We start from the raw sequence: 22226 nt of genomic DNA, 5'->3' as shown, positions 1-22226 counted from the left end.
GTTCTAAAAAACAAAAAAAATATATCCTATATTTAAAACTATGGGTTTTTAGTTAACATTGTTATTTTATGAGATTCTTCATTAAAGAGAAAAAAAAATTAAAAAAAAAAAACCCAACCCAAAAATGGAATGCCTAAGGAGAAGCACGCTAGGTTGAGAGGACTATGGTCGAGGAGTTATAGGCTGTTGCTGAAGAGGCAATAGCCTAAAGGAGGGTGTTCCTTAAACATTTAATGAAAGAGACGATGAGGAGGCACCTGCAGACAGAGGTTGCTGCTGCTACAAAGGCTACTATCGCTACTATAAAGGGTGTTATTGATACTGCAAAGGATACCATCGTTGCAGGCTGGGAAAGAAGATGAGCTAACGAAGAGGCAGAGGTAGAGGCAACTAGAGACTGTTACACCCAGTGTTGCAGAGGTTTTTACCTTGTAGGCTGGATAAAAGGCCAAAGAGCAGGTTGAGGTTGAGGTTGAGGCGACACCTAAATTGAGTCTAAATTTTAGGTTTTTGTATTAAAGCATTTCTATATGGCTAAAAGTAGGAAATTAGGAGAATATGATTTTAGTACTTTTGACAAAATACAGTTCAATTTTGGAGAATAGACATTGTTGTTTCTTATTAGCAATGTTTTTTGGATTTTGAAAAGTAGGAATCAAATAAGTTAAAGTTGACAAAATTAGAGTACATCCAACATAGGGAAGTGACCTTAAACAAAGAACAAAATTATTTATTAAGAAAATATTCCAACTACTTTTAAACCTTAGGCAATGTTTTATTGGCCATTTACAAGGATCTTCGAAAAATAATACAATGAGAAAGCCTAAACAATCAAAGACCACTAACACCAAGGGAAGTTATTTGTCTCTTCTTTTTCTTTGGATGGTAGGTTAGATAAAAAAAAATTATATTGCAATATCTAATAATAAATGAAATCTCTCTCATTTTAAGTATTTTTTTGGAAAATCATCTTATAATTTAGGTATAGTTTGAACATACTTTTATATATATTAAAAAAAAAAGAAAATAATAGTAGCTTCTATAATATAAAAAATATCATTTTTTGTTTTTAAACCTTAGTGTATCAAATGAACACTTTGTGAGTAATTTTTTATTTCCTTGTTGATGATATTCAAGATTGAAATATTTAAACTTTATAAATAAAAATATTATCTTATGTTATAAAATATGTAAAAATATTTTGTATATATTAAATATTATACTAAATAATACTGATATTATAAATAAGTATTATTTTAGATTGTATTATACATCTAATATAATTATTTAGTTGTTTATTTTTTCAAAATAAAATTTTAATTTTTTTAATCAAAATGTTTTGTACGTTTTGCAAAATAAGTGGAATAAAAAAATTATTACAAAAATATAAAAAAAGAAAATTTATATACATAGAGAGAGAAAAAGAGATAAACTTAGGATTATTATATCCCATCTAAAAAGGATATAAAAAGAGAAGATCAATATGTTATCTCATTATTTATCATATATCATGTTCAACCATGCATGAGATAAGATATGTTATAGCATGTAGTATATAACTTATCTCATATTGTATCTAAGCTAATTAAAAGTGACCAAAAGAAAATATATATATTAAATTAGCTCATAACAAAAGTTAGGTATATTTTTTTAGGCATAGTTACAGTATTGTTTATTAAAAAAATAATTACAAAGAGTCTCTTTTAGATACATTTTTTATTTTTTTATTTTAAAAAGCAAAAAATAATAGTAATTCCTATATAAAACTTAAGAACATAATAGTTTTAAAAAATTGAGGTATTAAAAATTCTTTACCACCTTAAATTTTAAAGTAATTTTTAGGAACATAAGGTGTTGTAGTATATGGCTCATATTTGAGCGAAAAGACATATGGAGAAAAATGGGCAAATGTCGGAGCGAAGCGAAGTGGAATGGAATCGAGCGATGGCATTTGCCATTCAGGCTTGTACTTTTTTTTTTTTTGTGGGGCGAACGATAGATTGGGGGGGTGCGGGGGGTAATGCTCCATGCGGTACGGTTTAGGGGTATTTATGAAATTTCATTCATAAGGGTTAGTATAAATATCTTTTTATGTAGTCCTAATTTTAAACATAGTGAAAATCCTCTTTCCTTGTTCCCGTGGACGTAGGCAATTAGTCGAACCACGTTAAATCTTTGTGTTCTTCTTTCTCATTTTTCTATTTTTCGCCATTAATTGTTACACGGATTCCAACATAAGGTATGTTCATACAAGAGTAACCATACTTCATATAGAATTTACAACCAATTTTTATTTTTAAAAATAGAAACTACAAGTGTATCTAAATCAGAACTAAACATTTTGGAAGAAAATTTTCACATATAAGAGATGTACGGTTAAATGGGTAATTAAATTTGCAAAAATGAATCGAATATTAAAAGATATCATATTTCCTTGGAAATAATATCCTAAAATATATAAATCACGTCAAATATGATATCTTAAAATCTACATATCATATTATATTCTATTCAACCTCTACTAAACATCACTTAAACCCGTGTTTGATTGAGTAGATATAATATGATATGAAATAAGATATAAGATAACATATCATTTCTCATATTTTTTAAATGGATAAGATAAGTTATCATTTTACTTATCATATATTATGTTTGACTAAACATGATATGACATAAATAGTGAATTTTATTCAACCTCCTTTTTATTACTTCTTTACATATAATATAATAATCTCAAGTTGTCTCATATATATATATATATATATGTAACGTGAAAATTCTTAAAATATTTTATCAACGAATATGAGTTGATATTAACATGTCGGCTTAAAAGACATTCCGTGGAAGTGGAAAGTCCACAAGAAAATGTACATGTATGCAAAGATTAACATTATTAAAGAGTTCATGCTCATCCAAGAAATGATGAGAATGCACTAATCAATATAAAATTGATTAAATAAATAGACCTTGAAGAGGAGGGATAGGTTGTCCTTGAAAATGCACAAATTGAATAGATAGTCCCCCAAGATGAATAAATTTAGCAATAACTCTTAAAGAGTCATAGGTACCCAAAAGGTAAAAAATGTTTGTAAGTTCTATAAATATCAAGAATGAGACATTATCAAATAATATAATATTGTCATAGACAGTACATCTTCCTTCTAAATGAAAAGAATTATAAAGATTTTAAATCATAAATTGTGCAAGAATGTTGACGTGGAAATACTTGGCCAAAGTGGAAAGAAGTAATTAAGAAAAAACTAAATTTGTCTATAAAAGCATTAAGATCTAAAGTCTGATGCTTAAAAAATATAAGTTGAATTGTATCTAAAGTCTAATGAGTTTAATTTTTTGCTGAAAAGATTTTTCCTAGCATGAGGTTGGACTTTTTCTATTCATTTGTCTTTTCAACCTTGTGTTAATATGTTATGTTCCTTCGAAATTGATCCCACAATCCATGTAAAATAAACTCAATAAGTAACATATTTTCTAGGTGAGACTTAAACCGGAAAGAAGTACTTGTGCACTATGATTATGTCATTGTCATTGCTAGTTTGCAAGCATGCTTCTTGTCATTTCTTAGGATAGCATGTTTGTATTTTATTTTATACATGCTCCTCTAGATGTTAGGAAAAATGATAATACATGTGTGTGCATTTTAAATGCATCTATTTTTAAAGGAATCAAGTGCTAGCTTAATTTCATTTTTGAAAACATTTCAACTTCACCAATAAATAATGATTATGCTAAATTTTATTTGCATTTAAATTTTCTTCAGATTACTTAATTTTAAACTCGTTTTAATTATAAATTAATGTTATAAATAATTTAATTATATTAGTTTTAAAATGTCGATCTAAGTCAAATCACCTAATTTTAAACTCATGTCAATTATAAATTAATATTATAAATAATTTTATTATATTAATTATGAAGAATCAATGCTAGAGATTATTTTTATATTGATTTTAGTTTTCTTTCATTTGTCCTTAGAAAACTAAACAAGGTAAAATTATATTTTTTACAATTATTTTTAAAAATAGTTATCCAACAATAGGAATGATAACGGGGTGGGTTTGAGACGAGTCAACTCCCATCCCAACCCCCTCATTTATTTAAAATAATTTTCATCCATATTTCATTAAAAAATTAAACTGGGTGTGAGAAGGCAAGTATGAGAAATTCTCATACTCACCCTCGCCATATACCATTTAATTATTTTTTGAAAATTTTCAAAAATTTTAAAATTATTATAATTTTTTTAATTACATTAAAATAAATATATTTTATAAATAATTAAATTATTATAATTTTTTATAACTTATTTTATTGATAAATATTTTTATTATTATTATTATTATCATCATCATCTATATATTAAAAATAGAAAAATAAAAATTAAATTAAATTAATTTTTAAAATTAATTTTATATATAATTAGGGCAAGGCGGGACAAGGCAATACCTAAACATGTCCCGAACCCATCTTGAGTTTTAAAAAAAAATCCTAAAGTTATCCTAAACCCGTTTATTTAAATTTCAAATTCATTTCATTAGAGACGAGACGAGGACGGGTAGTACAAAGAAACCTATCCCATTTTTATCCTTACCAAACAAACATAGACTCCTTTTGATAAGTGTTTTAAAATACAATTCTAAAAAATAGTTTTTAAAAATTGTTCCTTAATATTTCATAACAAAAAGCTTGTTTGACAACCTCAAATCTTTTTAAAAATAACTTTTATATTCAATGTCTTATTTTTAATCGTTCTTCGTATTTATATAATTATTTTTTAAAATAACCTAAAACAATTAAAAATAAATATGTTTTCCTTTTTTTTTTTTTTTTTTTTAAATATGTTTTCCTTTTTTTTTTTTTGCCTATATATTTCTTTCTTTGCCTATTCCTTTTCCTTCACTTTTCTTCTCTTTTCCGCTCTTTTTTCTTTCAAAAACCAACGAATTGAATAAGAGTTTGGCTGAGAGCAGTGGGTTTCAATCGACACATAGGGAGGGGGTTACGAAGAAAGAAAGACTTCAAAGACGAGAAAAAGAGAATCTCATCAAAGGTTTGAACTGGAAAGCTTGTGAATAAAATTTTCCAGTTGATGTGATGTGGGGATAATTTGATCCAAAAGTGGACCACGGAATTGCTATTGAAATTGGTCTTGACCCTGTTTTGAAAAGATCTTTGGCGCCAACAATGGAAACTAAGACAACCTACTTGGCAAGTCTCTTGCAGACTTGCATAGACAAGAAAGCCCACCTAGCAGGCAAGCTCATCCATGCCCATATGCTCCGCTCACGTCTCTCTGACGATACCTTCCTCTCCAATCGTCTCATTGAATTCTATGCCAAATGCAATGCAATTGATGCTTCTCGCCGCCTGTTCGATCAAATGCCCAAAAGGGACATTTATACTTGGAATGCTATACTAGGTGCTTATTGTAAAGCTAGTGAGTTAGAAGATGCTCATGTGTTGTTCGCAGAAATGCCCGAAAGGAATATTGTCTCGTGGAACACTTTGATTAGTGCCTTAACTCGAAATGGGTTTGAACAGAAGGCTTTAGGTGTTTATTACAGGATGAGTCGGGAAGGATTCGTGCCCACCCATTTTACTTTGGCTAGTGTTTTGAGTGCGTGTGGTGCATTGGTTGATGTAGAGTGCGGTAGGAGATGTCATGGGATTTCTATTAAAATTGGCCTTGATAACAATATATATGTGGGTAATGCGTTGTTGGGCATGTATGCTAAGTGTAGGTGTATTGGGGATGCAATTCAAGCTTTTGGGGATGTGCCAGAACCTAATGAGGTCTCTTTTACAGCGATGATGGGTGGGTTGGCAGACAGTGATCAAGTCAACGAGGCTTTCAGACTGTTTAGGTTGATGCTAAGAAATAGAATTCATGTTGATTCTGTCTCACTGTCAAGCGTTTTGGGTGTTTGTTCCAGAGGAGGATGTGGGGAATTTGGTCTTCATGACTCAAATGATGTGCTTTCATCTGATGTGCATGGGCAACAGGTGCACTGTCTCACAATTAAACATGGATTTGAATCAGATCTTCATTTAAATAATTCATTGCTTGATATGTATGCAAAGAATGGGAACATGGATAGTGCTGAGATGATTTTTGTTAATATGCCCGAAGTCAGTGTTGTTTCATGGAATGTTATGATAGCTGGGTATGGCCAAAAATCCCAAAGCAGTAAAGCCATAGAGTACCTGCAGAGAATGCAGTATCATGGTTTCGAGCCAGATGAGATCACGTATGTCAATATGCTTGTGGCATGCATAAAGTCTGGTGATATCGAAGCTGGGCGCCAAATGTTTGATGGGATGTCATCCCCAAGCTTGAGTTCATGGAACACTATACTTTCTGGGTATTCCCAGAATGAGAACCACAAGGAGGCAGTAAAACTTTTCAGGGAAATGCAATTTCGAAGTGTCCACCCTGATCGCACTACTTTGGCAATTATACTGAGCTCACTTGCAGGGATGATGCTTCTGGAAGGTGGAAGACAGGTCCATGCTGTCTCACAAAAGGCTGTCTTTCGTACTGACATATATCTTGCCAGTGGACTTATTGGCATGTATTCAAAGTGTGGGAAGGTCGAGATGGCAAAGCGTATTTTTGACAGAATAGCTGAACTGGATATTGTCTGCTGGAATTCTATGATGGCAGGTCTCTCGCTCAATTCTCTAGACAAGGAAGCTTTTACTTTCTTCAAGAAGATGCGAGAAAAGGGGATGTTTCCTTCGCAATTCTCATATGCTACTGTACTCAGTTGTTGTGCAAAACTATCTTCTTTGTCTCAAGGCAGACAGGTTCACTCTCAGATAGCAAGGGAAGGATACATGAATGATGCCTTTGTGGGGAGTGCTCTGATTGATATGTATTCTAAATGTGGTGATGTAGATGCAGCCCGGTGGGTTTTTGACATGATGCTTGGTAAAAATACTGTCACTTGGAATGAAATGATACATGGTTATGCACAGAACGGATGTGGGGATGAGGCTGTTCTTCTTTATGAAGACATGATTGGATCAGGTGAGAAACCTGATGGCATAACATTTGTTGCTGTTTTAACCGCTTGTAGCCATTCTGGATTGGTTGACACAGGAATCAAAATATTCAATTCAATGCAGCAAGAACATGGAGTGGAACCACTTGTAGATCATTATACCTGCATCATTGACTCTTTAGGCAGAGCTGGTCGGTTACATGAAGCAGAAGTTCTTATAGATAAGATGCCATGTAAATATGATCCAATCATATGGGAGGTTTTGCTCAGTTCTTGTAGAGTTTATGCTGATGTGAGCTTAGCAAGAAGAGCAGCAGAGGAGCTCTTTCACTTGGATCCCCAAAACTCTGCTCCTTATGTGCTTCTTGCTAACATCTATTCTTCCCTGGGAAGATGGGATGATGCCAAGGCTGTTAGAGAACTGATGAGTTACAATCAGGTAGTTAAGGATCCAGGTTATAGTTGGATTGAGCATAAGAATGGGATGCAAGCCTTTATGGTTGATGATAATGGTAGGATGGTTGATGATGAAGTTGTAGTTGTAAATGATGGAATGTCTTGTTCCAGTGGATAGCTCGTTGACATAATTCTTGCAGCCACGGAAAAAGAGATGACTGATCTAATTTATCGAAGCTTGAGGAATGAAGAAAGAATCCTGCTCAAGATTCAACTCTAAACAATTAATTCATGTTTAGGTTTCAAAAAGGTTGCACCATTCTCAGATACGTTCGTTAAAAGTCTGGTACCATCTGGCCTGAACTTATTAGCAAAATATTAAGTTGGAACTTGATGTTGAGACCCAATAACTTGACAATCCAATGAGTCTTTTCTCTGAGGAGATTGACTCTAGTAACTGTGAGGAATTTCCCATCAGTTCAAGCTTGTTCAGGAATTGGAGGTGCATCATCCTTCGGGCTGCTTTCAGTTCCTCATACAAAGGGAAGTTGCATTCAATTCCATAAGTTCTTCAACTTGTCAACAGATGCTTCTATACCCCTTCAATTCCATAGACAGATTTTGGAATGAGAAATAGAAACTGTCAAACCTATGGATGGCTTGATGTTTGCATCTTTAGAGCTGGTTCTACTTGGTGACTCTCTCTCTCTCTGTATATATATAATTTGCTCTTGAAAGAAGTTTTAAGTCTTTATGTTTTATATGAGTAATTTCTCCTTTTACTTTTGTAGGAGTTTGACAATGATCTCTTTGACTGACATGGACTGCATCTCACATCTACTTGTCATTCAAGAGAGTTAAAGAAATCACTTTCCAGCACCTTGGTTGATTATTGCAGCCTCCAGCTGTTACTGTTGGAAATGTTAAAATCAAAGTATAATATTTGATATTTATATCTCTATGGAAATCACTGTCAGGGCCAGCAGCTTGGAGACTTGGAGTTTGAAGAGTTGAAGCTCTCCATCTCAGAGTACTTCTTAACGTGGTCCATTATATTCTATCAAGTGGTAACTCAGGATTCATAGTTGCAGTAGTCTTGGCTTGCAATATTTGTGCTGCCAACTGCTATACCCTCTGATACCATTGAGGAACAAAAGTATGAATGGCTATTTCTTAGTCCTATGATAGTGTAATTTCTGATTTTTTTTTTTTCTTCCCTACTGTATTTATAGGGGTTTTTCCAGGTCAAAATGACTCTGGGACCCTGTTTTTCTTGCTATTTTATTATCTGAAACCAATTGTATGATGTTTGATGCTGTTTATCGTTAAACTATGTTGTAGGTTTGCTTTCCCTCATGCAGATGGCTTAGGAAATGCTCTTACTGGTTGAAGTAGTCTTTTTATAATCCATATTGCTAGTTTTCATGATTTTGGAAAGTGAAATTGCATAGGCTTGCTAGGTAATTCAAATACCTTAGCCCTTTTGGGGCAGGATTGAATGGTACATGGCGGCTGCTTTGACACAATGCCTAAACCTGGGTATTGGCAGATTCCATTCATCATGCTTTTTATTGGTGTTAACTTGTTCCTTGGTTAGAGAACTATTGTGTTCCCATGTTTTAATTTCAAATGCCCCTGAAGTAAATGCAATCTTTTATTGTGGTTCTACAGGGTCTGCCTGCTATCCTTGCCTTATATTTGATTTAGCAAGCATGTTAACATGTTTAGACCCTGCAATTGATTTTTTTCTTTTTTCTTTCGATGTTCTTACTTGCTGCATTGCTTGGTATCTGTGCTCTCCAGCATAGTAAGTATAGTGTTATGACATTTTTTATACATGTAATTTCTGTACTTGCTCTTATATTCCATGTTGCTTTGATCTGCTGTCTATGCATGTTCTGAACACTCATTTGTATGAAAGCTTGCCTCACCTTCAATGCTATATATCCCTGATCTTTTTATGCATTTTACTTGATTTTCTATGATACCAATTTGGTCAGGAATTTCACTTGATATCTGCTTTGTTGCTGACCCTTATCTATAGACTGGTTGCTGCCTCTTCTCCCAAATGTAACAGCAAACCTAATCAACTGGGCTTTTCCAAGTTTGATAATAAATTCTAGCATAGTCAGTGTTACTTCAACCTATTTTTTTTTTTTAGAAGTAGTGTTACTTCAACCTATAATAGTATTCTATAAGAATTTCTATTAAATAAGGTCAATTTGAAAAACTTCTTGGATAATAATATTAGGGAAATTGTCACTCTCCACACCCCCCTCAGTTTCTTTTCTTTCTTTTTTTTTCCAAAATAAAATTGAAAATCAAAATACATTTTTGCCCTTGTATCCTTCACATCAAACACTAATCGTAATCCTTCTATCTTGTCCTTCCCTTTCCTCCAGCTTTCCCTTCCCTTCTACTAGTGGTCATCCCTTCTCTCAATATTTTAAAAATAAAGTTTGAAGAAGGAAAATATTGAACTTGATGAAGGGGAAGGAAAGGAAAAGAAAGAAGGAAAAAAAGGGAAGAAAAAGGGGAAGGAGAGTTAAGGTTTCAGGTTGGTGTAGGGTTGAAGAAGAAGAGGATATTTTTATCCTTTCACATTTAATTTTTATTTGAAAAAAATGAAAAAGAAAAAATAGACAGGTGCCAAGAGATTATTGGGGGGTGTATTTATGATATAAAGTAAGAGTTATTCTATTTGAACCCTTCTTATATTCATTATTACCTGAATGGGATATGAAAGCAAAATGTCCATACAGTTGATCATTATTCTCGAACCCTTAATCTATCCTCGCTAACATGACTGCTACCTGAGCCCATGTGTGATTGCAATCTATAATGTAACACTTCCATAGAAAGATAAATCAATCTTACCAGTATAATAAGTTAAAAAAATCTAAAAGTTTAAAATTTTAAAAAATTTGACAGATGGGTAGTGTGACAGTGACTTTTATTCTTATTTCATTTTGAGATGGTCCCTTGATTCAGTTCACAGTATAATGCTATCCAGTCTTCTCCTCCAATGGTGTCTTAGAAATTTTACTACTGAGTGTTGGTTGAAACTTGAGAAATAACCTGAAAGTTTACTGTGAATGATCCAAACCAGAAGGATAAAACCCAGATAGTAAGAACCTTTCCAAAGCCCAATGACCTGAAATTCAGTTTCCAAGACATCAGACACCAGGGGGGGGAAATCTTATAATCCAGATCACTGTTTTCCATTCATCAATTTCAATGAAATCATCTGCAACTTATCCACCAAACATTGGAAAGCTCAAACTTCCCATAACCCAAGGTCCCCATAGGCATCTATACAAACCCCATCAGCCCCAACCCCATTTTCACCAAGTCAACTGCCTCCAACTCCAAGAGCTTCTTCATTTAGTTGATACAGTTACTTTGACAGTTAACCATGAAGAACATCTTCTTCTCTTTGGTTGTCATCTTCTTCCTAGCCAGCACTAGTGAAGCAACTGTGCCATGCGGCACTGTTGACATGAAGGCAGCTGCATGTGTGGGGTATGCCACCGGCAAGGAGCCGAAGCCGTCTCCAGCATGCTGCTCTGGACTCCAACAGCTTGCTGGAACTGTGAAAACAGTTGATGATAAGAAGAATATTTGCCGGTGCTTGAAGAATGGTGTTAAGGCGTTCGCAGGCGTTCAGGACAAGTTCTTGAGCCAGATTCCTGCCGTTTGCAATATCAAAGTCGGGTTCCCGGTGTCCTTGAACACCAACTGTGAAGCGTAAGTTAGATTACATAGCTTGCAGACTCCTTAGTTGTGTATATATAAATTTGAGATTGATTAATTTTGAACAATTTTTGCAGAATCCACTGAATTGCAATGGAATCGATGCAGAGATTGGGGGAACAAGTGCTCATCTTGGAATGATGTAGGAAGTAGTTGATTAAAGTTGAATAAAACTGCAGATTAGGGGCAATGTTCTATGGGACTTTTGTCCTTGATCATGTAATTACCAGTTGGCTTTAATGGATCTGTTTTCATGTTCTTGTTAACTCCATTCCTTTCATCCTTAGTTACTCAGAAGCTTATATCCCATCTAAGCATCACCATCACCTTGATCCTCACACACTAAAAATTCCCTTAATTGGTTGGGAAGAGTATCTCAAATTGGCTAAAAGTAAAAAAACATGCCTGGTTCAATAGCTGTGGATTTAAACAAACAAAGATTTTAGATTTGTACTGCTAGGAACCAAAAGTCTGACTCCTCATCAAGGAAATCTGTAGGGTAGAAACGGTCCATGGCTGGCTGACTCAACTCAGACACAAAGTAATGTAAATTCTCACCAGCCAATGTAAAATTGATACAGGCAGGATGGGAAAGGGAGCGTATACCAAATGCCACAACAAGAAAAATCTGAAAAGCAGTTGAACGCAGCAGATAGATGTTTTGGGCAAATTCACTGGACTGAGTCTTACACATTAATCTTAAAGTACCCTGAAAGATGAAAGTTTAATGGATACATTGATCACTCAGCAATTCTCCAATAGAATAATACATCACAATAGAATTGTTGAAAAAAACAATATTAAAAAAAAAAAAAAATTGTTTTTGCGGTGTTACTAGTATGCATACAAATTATAGAAAATCAAAACAATCATAGATTTACTCTTCTTCTATGACCTCGAGTTGTAAACTCTTTTTCATTCTTGGGAAATTGCATATTGTCCAACAATGTCTGCTGCATAAGCTTTGGATTCTCCACCTGTTGAAACCTTCCAAAGCATGGTTGGCAAAAGGACATCAATTTCAATGGTTGAAACTGCCTCTGATTGCTAGCTAGACCCACAATTCTGTTGTTTTTGCCCACTAGTCAAAGTAGAAAGTTCAGCTTAAAATCGATAGTTATTCAATTCAGAAGCTGTTAAGGCATTTGATTTGCTTCACTTAAAAATAGAAAGTTTGTCTTCATGTCTTCCCCTCGAAGAAAGACATTATCCAAATTTTTGGGTTGCAAACTGATAATTAAGTTGCATGATTCCAAGGGCATTCAAGTACCAGCTGGAAAATCATTCCACTTTGTTCTTCACAGCATTTGAATATTCAGATTGCCAATCCCTGTGTCTTCCATTCCAACTGATCATAAAGAAATGGTAAAGTGTAGAAAGCAACTATTCAATCATTTCCAGAAATATTTAACTTCGCAATATAATCAACTTAGCTTCACAAGGAAATGCAGTCACCTAACTGGGTAAATTGTACCTTGATTGACCACAAGGATGCCAAGAGATATCTGTAATGACCCCCTCCCTTCTCTGAAATAAATTAGTTTCCGTTGGAAGATAAAATGGTTTTCAATAAATGGAGAGCCTACAGAAATTTAAGACAGCTACTATTTCTTTCTTGGTTTTCGAAAGCTATGGCCGATTGCCCATCAAAAGAAAAAAATTGGATAAAAAAAGGTTTGTTTTTAGTAAATGATGGAGTTTTTAAGAAACCCACTAATGGTATCTCATATACCATCAAGGAGATTTAAGAATTGTTTATGCATCTCTTCTATCTTCTATCCCTTTTCTTAGGTGAAGAGATTGTACCAGCATTCAATTCCTGTCACCAGGCCCAATAAAATCACCTGCAACTTATCCTTAAAATTGCATTGGAAGACTCAACTTTCACATAATCCAAAGTCCCAGAGCCTTCCAATCCTCTATATAAACCCATCATCCTCCACACAATTTTCTTCAACCTGCCTGCCTCCAACACCAAAGGAGTAGAGCTTCTTCAGTTAGCTAATACAGTTACTTTGACAGTTAACCATGAAGAACACCTTCTTCTCTATGGTCTTCCTCCTCTCCTTCCTCCTCTTCCTAGCCAGCACTAGTGGAGCAACCGTGCCATGCGGCACTGTTGACATGAAGGCAGCCGCATGTGTGGGGTATGCTACTGGCAAGCAGCCAAAGCCATCGCCGGCATGCTGCTCTGGACTTCAACAGCTTGCTGCAACTGTGAAAACAGTTGATGATAAGAAGAATATTTGCCGATGCTTGAAGAATGGTGTGAAGGCGTTCGCAGGCGTTCAGGACAGGCTCTTGAGCCAGATTCCCACAGCTTGCAACATCAAAGTTGGGTTCCCGGTCTCCTTGAACACCAACTGTGAAACGTAAGTACATAGGATATGCCCCCATCTGAAACATTTGAATCTGATACACAAACAATAATCCCATTAAAGAAAAGTAATGCTAAAAGGATATGCTATTGATATAAATTTTTTGGTTTTGCAGGATCCACTGAAATACTTGGGAGTTCCAAGTTGTGAGTGGAAGGGGTGACTTAGAGAAACCAAGGAATGAGTTAAATAAAACAGATTACAGCCATGTTTCATGGTGCCTATGTGAGACCCTTGCTTTGGTCTCAATCATGTAATCTTCATCCAGTTTCAATGGATCAGTTCCAGTTTAGTCTTTGATCATCTTCATCACTCATCCTTACTAATTTCTAAAGCTGTTATCAGTGGGATCATATTCAACTTTTGCATGAGTAGGCATGATTCATGAAACTGAGACTGTGGTATATCATAATAGTAATCGGGAAAAATTCAAGGGGCTGAAAATTAAATATGTTGTGGGCGAAGAAATAATTTGCAAAGCACTGCCCAACTCCCATGTTTTTACAGTTCTTTCTAGCTATGCACTCTAAGGCTGTTAAAAACAATAACACATGCCTGAAGGGTTAGGCAACAAGTGTGGTGACCTTATCCTTCATAAGTAATTGATGAACCATAACTTTTTTTTTTTGATAACCGTGGATGTCCGGGTCAGCTTACGCGCACCTCGACTAATCCCACGGGGTTCTGAAGTTAACGACCGGGTAAACCTCTAGTGGCCCTGAGGGGACTCGAACTGGTGACCATTGGGGAGCAAACCCAAAGCCGGACCAACTGAACTACCCCTCAGGGTTAATTGATGAACCATAACTACTAACTGGAGGGTTATCAATGGAACTGCCAAGAAAAATGATGCTGATGCTTGACAATGTTCTAAGTAGGGTAACGTTTCATGACTAGTTCAACAAGAAACTAAAAGAGGATGCACAAGAAGATAGCAGGATGAATGTGAAAGGTAATTGAAAAAGGCGAAATAATTATAGTACATCTCTGGTGATTGGTCGCAGGCCAACTACACAGCTCACTCAGTTAATAAGCATTTGAATACTTTCACTCGAAGGATCATCTTTCTGAGTTATGGCTAACATAAACTACCCAGATTCCAAATTGAAAGATGAACAGTCATATGATCTTGAGGAAACTTGCAAACCACACAACATAATCCCATCTTGCTTGCCTCAGTCTCTGAAAGCCCAGTTTGCTTTCAGAATTGTTCAGCAAAGTAATGGAGTCAACATAAAGAATGACACAAAGCAGAAAATACCAATTCTTCAAGTCCTTCGCAAGAGAAAGCCTATCTCAAATAAGCAGAAGAAAAATAAAATCAGATGATACACAGGGTGAAATGGAATTATCTCATTCCAGTTTTAAGTGCCCATTTAGTAAATAGACAGACTAATTAGACACAACCCATTTATCCATTCCACAACATCAAGAAGACAATTTACTTATACCAAAGCATAAAGGCAGCACCAAAGCAATTAAACAAGCCTATGCCCTAGTGACTTAGCTATCATCAGAATTACATCAGAAGAAAGTGACAAACCAATCAATAATTAAATTACATCTTTCCTCACTGCAAAATGTGAGTATAAATTTAATCAATCACATAGTTCATGGGCATGTTTATTGAAGAAACTTTGGTTCTATCTAAATAGAAATTTAATCAATATGTTGGGTCTTATTGGAAAGTTTGGAACTTGTGAGAAACTGATCAAGTACTTGTTTATACAAAATACAATCATGGAGATTACCAAGGGATTTCCTGACCATCCCAGGCAAAGAACTTGCCATTGTCATGGCTCTTCGCATTGTTAATGATGCTTAAGAGCTTGTTCACTGAGAACTCTTTGGTAAAAAGCTTGCCTTCAGGAACATTTCTCTGAAACGGCCTGGAGAGGTCTGTGTCAACTGTTCCTGGGTGTAATAAAAGGCATATAACAGGATCTTTCTTTCGTACAAACTCCACTGATATAGTTTTTGTCACTGCAAGCAGGAGTAGACAAAAGGATTATCCAAATATGTATTATAACTATTGAAATTAATTGCAGAACACTTCATTCTATCTAGTACTTACCAAAATTGGTGTCAATCTGTTACTAGTCGAAGTAAACATATATGCACAATATTACAACCATATACACACACATGATACATGTTATATGCAGCATGAAAATGGGTTAGGCACTACTCATATATGTATCCTAAAGTTTATCGGTGATTTTATCCAAGAGTCTCATTATCATCCTGAAAGTTCGATATATTAGATTTTCCAATCAGAAGACCCAGGACATATATGCTTCATTTGCCTTTATAGAAAAAGATCCAGAGTAACCAACTCAAAATTCCTCTTCAAGCAACAAGAAACAAATTCCCAGATTTGAAAAAGAAAATAACAAAATCTAATTTTATGAAATAAGAATCACAGATATTCTGATAAATTTCTCCAGCAATATCATCATGAATTTGTGAAAAAGTAGTAGCAAACAAAAAACAATCCAATAATAGGCCTGTAATGTTTTATTTCACTGTTAGAAGGAAGTGGACAAGGAACAGAGGACTTTCCTTGAGGCCTTTAAGCTACTAAGTCCATTCTGAAGAACTCTTTAAAGAGATATCATACATTGATTAAGTGCAGCCTTTGAAGATCGATAAGAATGCCATCCTCCTAAGCGGTTGTCTCCTATAGATCCCACTCTAGCACTTAGGTTTGCCACAACTGCAACATCTCTTTCAGTCCCAGAGCCTCCTCCAGCCGTTAGAAGAGGCCACATATGCTGCTAGGACACATTTTACAATTCAGTCATATTATGGATTTTTAAGGTACCCAAACAATGTATGAATTCGATAGGAGGAAATATTTTATAGTTGACATAATTTTTAAACTGGTATGACTTTACTGTGAAGAACAGCCTTATCCGGTGACAATGGTAATATAATAAAATAATTTTTGTTAGCGTGCACATATTTCTTGCTAAATCATTTTCTGCTAGAGAATTATAGCAAAAACTCATTCTAAATGGTAAGGGAGAAGATGATGTACGTGCTCATCCTTATCAATGCTTTCATCTATTCACAAATGTAAATATGGTGTAAAAGCTCCACGGCATATATATATATATATATATATATATATTTCTTCAGAAAATTGAACCAAAAATAATTAAATAAATAGAATGCAAGCATAGAATAACATGAAAAAAAAATATCACCCTGTTGATAAATATTTTGCAATTAAAACACTTTCTGCAGTAAAACTATTTCAACCTAATCAGGCAGAATCTTAAAGGACAAATATCTGGATCCATCTCGAATCCTTGGAATTAATGATAAGTTGAAAACCGCAGGTTGAGAGAGCGCACCTTGATCACTAAAATAGGACCCACTGCATTAACCTCATAGGCTAGAAGCAAAGATGATTTCTGCACTTTGCTCAGTGTTGTTTCTGTACTGGAAAATTAAGAAAAATAAGTTTATTTTTCCTAAATAAATAAGAAAAGAGAAAACAAATTCACTTACAATAAAAAAAAAAAAAAAAAAAAAAAAAAAAAAAAAAAAAAAAAAACCTATTAATTGAACAGGTAGCTTTTAGTTCAGCATTAGATTATACATTGATAGAAAATGCAAGCCCACGTGCCATGCATCTTGCCTTGGAAGAGGCCAATTCCTTACATTTATACTGGACTACATGTGTTTCTCTAGGATCACATGTGTGCTCATAGCTCAGCTTTGATGTTGGACATTCAAAAACTGATCAATGAATGATTGGTTTTGACATGGCTAATTTTCAGGCAAGGCATAATTATAGAAGAGTTGACACCTCAAGACCTCTTTGGAATTGACATGGCTACTAGATGAAGAAAGATAAAAAAACACCAGCAGTCTTCCATGGGATAGAGATGGAAAAAGAAGAAACTTGCTACTGCATGGTCATTCTGATTGATTTGGCATCCATCAAGCACAACCAAGCCTCAGGGGAGACAATATAATATGCACAGAATCATCTGCTCTGTCTCCTTGAAAGATATATGTGAAAGCAACGAATGATTGGTTAAAAGTATGAAAGTCAGGGGTGCCAGATTTGATATGCAAATCAGATAAGCTCCATGAGGGCAACATTGGGAAAAGGCTACAACCTCTCAGTCCCCTTCCTCAACACTAAATCTAGATCATAAGGAAGTGATTCAGATGAAAGGACAAGGACGATGATGAGGGCTATAAATCCTATAATGGGAAAGACAAATGATGATTTTCTGTATGAAGATGACAGTTGAACAAAGTGTCTAGGACTCTAGGATTAGATGTTTCTTGTTTTACTAATGCTTGAATGCTTTGGATGTTTGGAATTTGTATTCTTCCATACTGGTGAACCTTGTACTTTCGATAACTATAGGCTGTTATTGAAGCCCATTACTAAGTTCAAAATCTATGCATAAGCAACGATACAATGAGAATACCTGGTTGCAAAATATTAGGTATTGAAAGAATGCCAGATGCATTGATAAGAAGGTTCAGAGATCCGTATCTCTCTCTTATAGAATTTGCTGATGCCTGAAATATGAAGGTATATCAAAGGGCTGAGAATAGACCATAAGAAGCAGTCAAAAACTACCATGTTTTGTTAATAAATAGGAACTGAATTTATAGCATACAAAAATTAAAGCTCTTCATTCCCAAGAGGACTAAGAAAAATAACTGGAAATTTGTAGTCTCAAAAGCTTTAAATCTTAAATGGCAATAAGACTCCTAGTTTTCTATTATTATCCTCCATCGTTTCAGCTGCTAAAAGGGCCTGTGAACTTTCTATGAGACATCCATGGATTAAGAAAGTGAAAACCACAACAATATGTAGAAATGAATTCGTAGCCTCAGTAATCCAATCAAGGTTTTCTTGACAAGGTAAAAGACTACTAAGTTGAATTTAGTTTTAGCTGGATAAAAGGGAGAGATCAATATAACCTCTATGGTGCTTTCAATGGTGAGATCCAACTGCAGGATGTTAAGCCGTTCAGCAAACTCATTTTTTAAATCAAGAAGTGCAGTTGCCCCATCAGGATTACGACAAGTGGCAATAACATGCCCTTTCTCATTTTTCTCCAGGAGTTGCTTAACCTACAAATAGCACAAAACAAGTTACAAATGCACAATGAGAAATAAAAGGTAAAATAACAAATAAAAATAACCAAATAAAAACCTTTACTGGGATATTGTTAACTAATAAACTGAATTCTTATTAGGGAGCCAAACATATAGCTGGTTTCCATCAGTTAGGAAGGCAAGAAACTCACGAGTATGACAGGAAAAAATATGATAAAGGTCTAGGTACTCAAGTGTAAACAAGAGAAGGTAACGAGATATTCTTGAAAAATTATGCAACATTAACAGTGATACAAAATTTCAAATCCCAAATGGACATAAAGTTTCCAGAACTGCAACCTCTACCAAATATAACCTGTGGAAGGCAAAAACTGTAGTAGGAGCTTTCTAGTGAGTTAGCAGAAAAGCCACTAAGATAGCACTAATTAATTGAGCACCATTCAGGTTTGCACCCTTAACAACTCATGCTAGTACATTCTCCATTAATCAAATAGAGAACTTGTGGTTGAATTTGCAAAATCACTACAGCATGACACCATTGAGCAAGCAGTCATCATACACCTTATATAGAGGGTTCCCAAAATTCAGCATATTTGAATTACACAATTCAGCAGTTTCCCAAATTCAATGAATATACAGAAAACTGATGTCTAGAGAAATGCCAAAAATTGGTAAAATGGCAAACATACTAAAAGCATAAATAAAATCAACCATTCATATAACCATCTGTTCATTTATGATGGCAAACATATTAAAATCATAACCAGTATTTTGGCATTCAATCTTGACACAGTCTGGACTCAAACTCTGATCAGAGAACAACCTATCTCCAGAACTGGCCTGATTTAAAATCAATGAAACTGAATACAGCCAAAAATTTCAATGTATTTTATATGATAATATAAATATTACAATAATATGACTGTATTATATACAATATATTAGTTTACATGCAATTAGCACAAATTAGCTTGAGTCAAGAACCTCAAAATAAAACCAAACAACTTCCAAACCTGTATTTCTGAAGAGAATTTTTCACCCCAAACTTTCAGGAATATTTATATAAGCAAAAGATTTTAGACTTCTTCAGAAATATAAGAAATAAGGGTGAGAAATTCAGAGCTTGGTCAGTTCCAGGTCAGACAAGAAGCCAACATATCCAAGTTTGACCCAAGACTCGACTGGAATTTTGGACCTAAGACTACTCGAACTCACCAAAATAGGGTTGTCTTCCCTGATTTAAGTATTCAGATTGGATGAGAATGTTCATAGAAAGTTTATATCAAAAAGGAAATCAAGAAAAAGAGTGCATCGATAACACAATAACACCACTCTACATAGACAGATTTTCATGCCCAGAACCCAAACTCTAAGCAAAGCTAAATGGAGTATTCATTCACCATCTTAGACTTCCTCCCCAGTCCCCACCCACCCAAGACAAAAAAAAAAAAAAAAAAAAAAAAAAAAAAAAAAAAAAAAAAAAAAAAAAAAAAAAAACACCATCAGTAATTACTGAACAATGCCACAAAATTTCAATTCCAACCAATCAAGCATAGGCAAATAAGGCATACCATGCTTCAAGAAAGTCCTGGAAACAAACCACATTTTTCCACAATATTATGCAAATGAAAATGCCACATTATCATACAACTGAAGAAAGAAATAGAAATCAGTGATAAAATATTATGTAAAGGAGGGCATAAAATGAAAATGAGTAAATGCTCACAAACTCAAGGCCAATTCCTCTGGAAGCTCCCTGAACCATGGAAACGCCACCTTCCCATTTGACGGCAGAACACGTAGACAACAAAGCCCTCCTGACTGAACCCAGAGGGGCTGCCATGAACGACCTATGGTTGAGAAGAAGCAGCTTCATAAGTTGGTTCACACCATCCACCGCTTGAGAGTACCTATCATCTGCAGATATAGATCTGTTTTTAGATATTTGCCCTCCTTTCCCATGTTAACATTACACCTGTGATGGTTAATTTTAGAATTAATTGATTAAAAGGTATCAAATACAAATTTATAATATGATTTTTAAATATGTATTAAAGCCGCAATTTTTGAGATGCAATTTTTAAATTTATATTAAAGACCGAATTTTGAATATTTATTTCAAAAGTGGGGTGAATTTTTTACAATTTTAGTAAATTCTAAAAAAAAAAACAAAAAATTGTAAAAGAGGGTTGTTTGAAGAATAAATGCACAACTGACTGCCTTTATTGGAATTCCACGGTAGAGCAATGGCCACGGTCATTGCTATTCCCCCCACACAAAAAAAAAAAAAAAAAAAAAGCTAAATCCTTTAGGGAGAATTATGCTTTCACTTCATATGGGCTTGATAATGGGCTCAACATCCATATAATACCCACAATTGATGGGAAATTGATAAAAGGATATGAAAAAGTAAGGGACAAAAATACTTATTTAAGCTGTTACATCATATATTATTTTATATTTAAATTGTATGTAGGTGTGGCTACATGACACACTTAAATGAAAAATAAAATTCAAAATAAAAAATAAATAAAATTAAAAATCTACCTAGAATAAAATTCTTCTTAAACAAACAAAAACTAGTAACCAATCAAAAATCAATTGGAGAAACAAAAGAGTTCACCTACGAAGCCAATTGAGGAAAGCTTCCCACAATCTCATTGATAATCACACCATAGAAACTCCACAAGCCCATTTTGAAACTTTCATCCTCTATTTTCATTCAATAACATAACCACAAAAGATGATGATAATGAGGATGAAGACTACATGGGAGATCTCTCTTAATTCATTCCACCTGAAACCTCTCTACACCTAAAAAAGCTTCATTGAAGAAGGTTCTCTATCAAAACCTTTTTTTTTTTTTTTTTTCTGTACAGTTTTTGAAAATATATTTTCTTGTGTTTTCATAGCAACCAAATGGAGGTTTTTTGTAGACTAATTGGGGTCTGGCCTACCTCAATTCATGGATTTTCCAGAAAAATGAAGTGTATTATTGATTTTCCAGCATGTTCAAAAAATCGAAAACCATGTAGTGTAATTTAATTTTTTTGGGAAATCAATTTTGGACTTCATTTTTTTCAATAAAAATGGATGATGTTCAAATGTTACAATTCATCAATTTTAGCATGCTGTTGGTTAGTGTTGAGAATAATTCTAGAAGCATCCCTTAGCCTCACATGTAAAGCTCACCAGCTGAAGATAAGAGTAGATCCATATAAGCCAAATGCAATTACAACAAAAAGAATTTGTTTGTATGCTCTCATATATAAATATATGTAAAAAAAAAAAAAAAAAAAGATGAATTCTAAGCATTTTTTTTACTCTTTGTTTCTCTCTCAAAACACTTCTCTATTATTTATTTATTTTTTAATTCAATCATGGTATCAGAGCAATGTGAGACTTGGTGATTGACTCCTATCATGTCCACTATTGCAACTCTAACCATAACTACAAATCTAGAAATGGTGTTTTTCTACTTTATTAATCTTATTTCCGTTGTTTCTAATCTCAACTTCACTCTATCAATCAAGTTGGAAAGAGGTAATTACCTTATTTGGAGGTCATAGATCCTTCCTGT

General features: G+C 34.3%; 4 protein-coding genes across 4 annotated transcripts; 3 read left to right on the top strand and 1 right to left on the bottom strand.

Moving 5' to 3' along the window:
• The first annotated feature begins 4921 nt into the window (after positions 1-4921).
• Positions 4922-8777, top strand: LOC100259353 (pentatricopeptide repeat-containing protein At4g20770). The gene is made up of 2 exons (XM_010657484.3): positions 4922-8115; positions 8213-8777. The coding sequence occupies exon 1, from the start codon at positions 5206-5208 to the stop codon at positions 7597-7599; it is 2394 nt and encodes a 797-aa protein (XP_010655786.1). The 5' UTR covers positions 4922-5205; the 3' UTR covers positions 7600-8115; positions 8213-8777.
• On the top strand, positions 8213-11435 carry LOC100264529 (non-specific lipid-transfer protein C, cotyledon-specific isoform). Its single transcript, XM_010657483.3, has 2 exons — positions 8213-11168; positions 11252-11435. Exons 1-2 carry the CDS (start codon positions 10837-10839, stop codon positions 11259-11261), a joined length of 342 nt encoding a protein of 113 aa, XP_010655785.1. The 5' UTR covers positions 8213-10836; the 3' UTR covers positions 11262-11435.
• A 1411-nt stretch (positions 11436-12846) lies between these two features.
• Positions 12847-13861, top strand: LOC100242246 (non-specific lipid-transfer protein D, cotyledon-specific isoform). The gene is made up of 2 exons (XM_002271548.4): positions 12847-13546; positions 13668-13861. Exons 1-2 carry the CDS (start codon positions 13203-13205, stop codon positions 13675-13677), a joined length of 354 nt encoding a protein of 117 aa, XP_002271584.2. The 5' UTR covers positions 12847-13202; the 3' UTR covers positions 13678-13861.
• A 1226-nt stretch (positions 13862-15087) lies between these two features.
• LOC100247377 (uncharacterized) lies at positions 15088-20639 on the bottom strand. Its single transcript, XM_002269391.5, has 6 exons — positions 20373-20639; positions 18509-18661; positions 18007-18100; positions 16912-16994; positions 16173-16326; positions 15088-15535 (listed from the first exon to the last, which is right to left on the bottom strand). The coding sequence occupies exons 1-6, from the start codon at positions 20520-20522 to the stop codon at positions 15300-15302; spliced, it is 870 nt and encodes a 289-aa protein (XP_002269427.2). The 5' UTR covers positions 20523-20639; the 3' UTR covers positions 15088-15299.
• Positions 20640-22226: the final 1587 nt, after the last annotated feature.

This window comes from Vitis vinifera, chromosome 10 (assembly GCF_030704535.1).
Source record: "Vitis vinifera cultivar Pinot Noir 40024 chromosome 10, ASM3070453v1".
Classification (NCBI taxonomy): domain Eukaryota; kingdom Viridiplantae; phylum Streptophyta; class Magnoliopsida; order Vitales; family Vitaceae; genus Vitis; species Vitis vinifera.
The sequence above is the reverse complement of the archived record's forward strand: the minus strand, read 5'-3'. Positions and strand labels throughout refer to the sequence as shown.

What these genes read in the sequence shown, in the direction of transcription:
- LOC100242246 (XM_002271548.4), top strand. Translation starts at nt 13,203, where the DNA reads ATGAAGAACACCTTCTTCTCTATGGTCTTCCTCCTCTCCTTCCTCCTC.
- LOC100264529 (XM_010657483.3), top strand. Translation starts at nt 10,837, where the DNA reads ATGAAGAACATCTTCTTCTCTTTGGTTGTCATCTTCTTCCTAGCCAGC.
- LOC100259353 (XM_010657484.3), top strand. Translation starts at nt 5,206, where the DNA reads ATGGAAACTAAGACAACCTACTTGGCAAGTCTCTTGCAGACTTGCATA.
- LOC100247377 (XM_002269391.5), bottom strand. Translation starts at nt 20,522, where the DNA reads ATGAAGCTGCTTCTTCTCAACCATAGGTCGTTCATGGCAGCCCCTCTG. An exon ending in ACCTAATATTTTGCAACCAG is followed by an intron (nt 16,995 to 18,006) that starts GTATTCTCATTG and finishes TTTCCAGTACAG; the next exon opens with AAACAACACTGAGCAAAGTG. An exon ending in GTCCTATTTTAGTGATCAAG is followed by an intron (nt 16,327 to 16,911) that starts GTGCGCTCTCTC and finishes GTGTCCTAGCAG; the next exon opens with CATATGTGGCCTCTTCTAAC.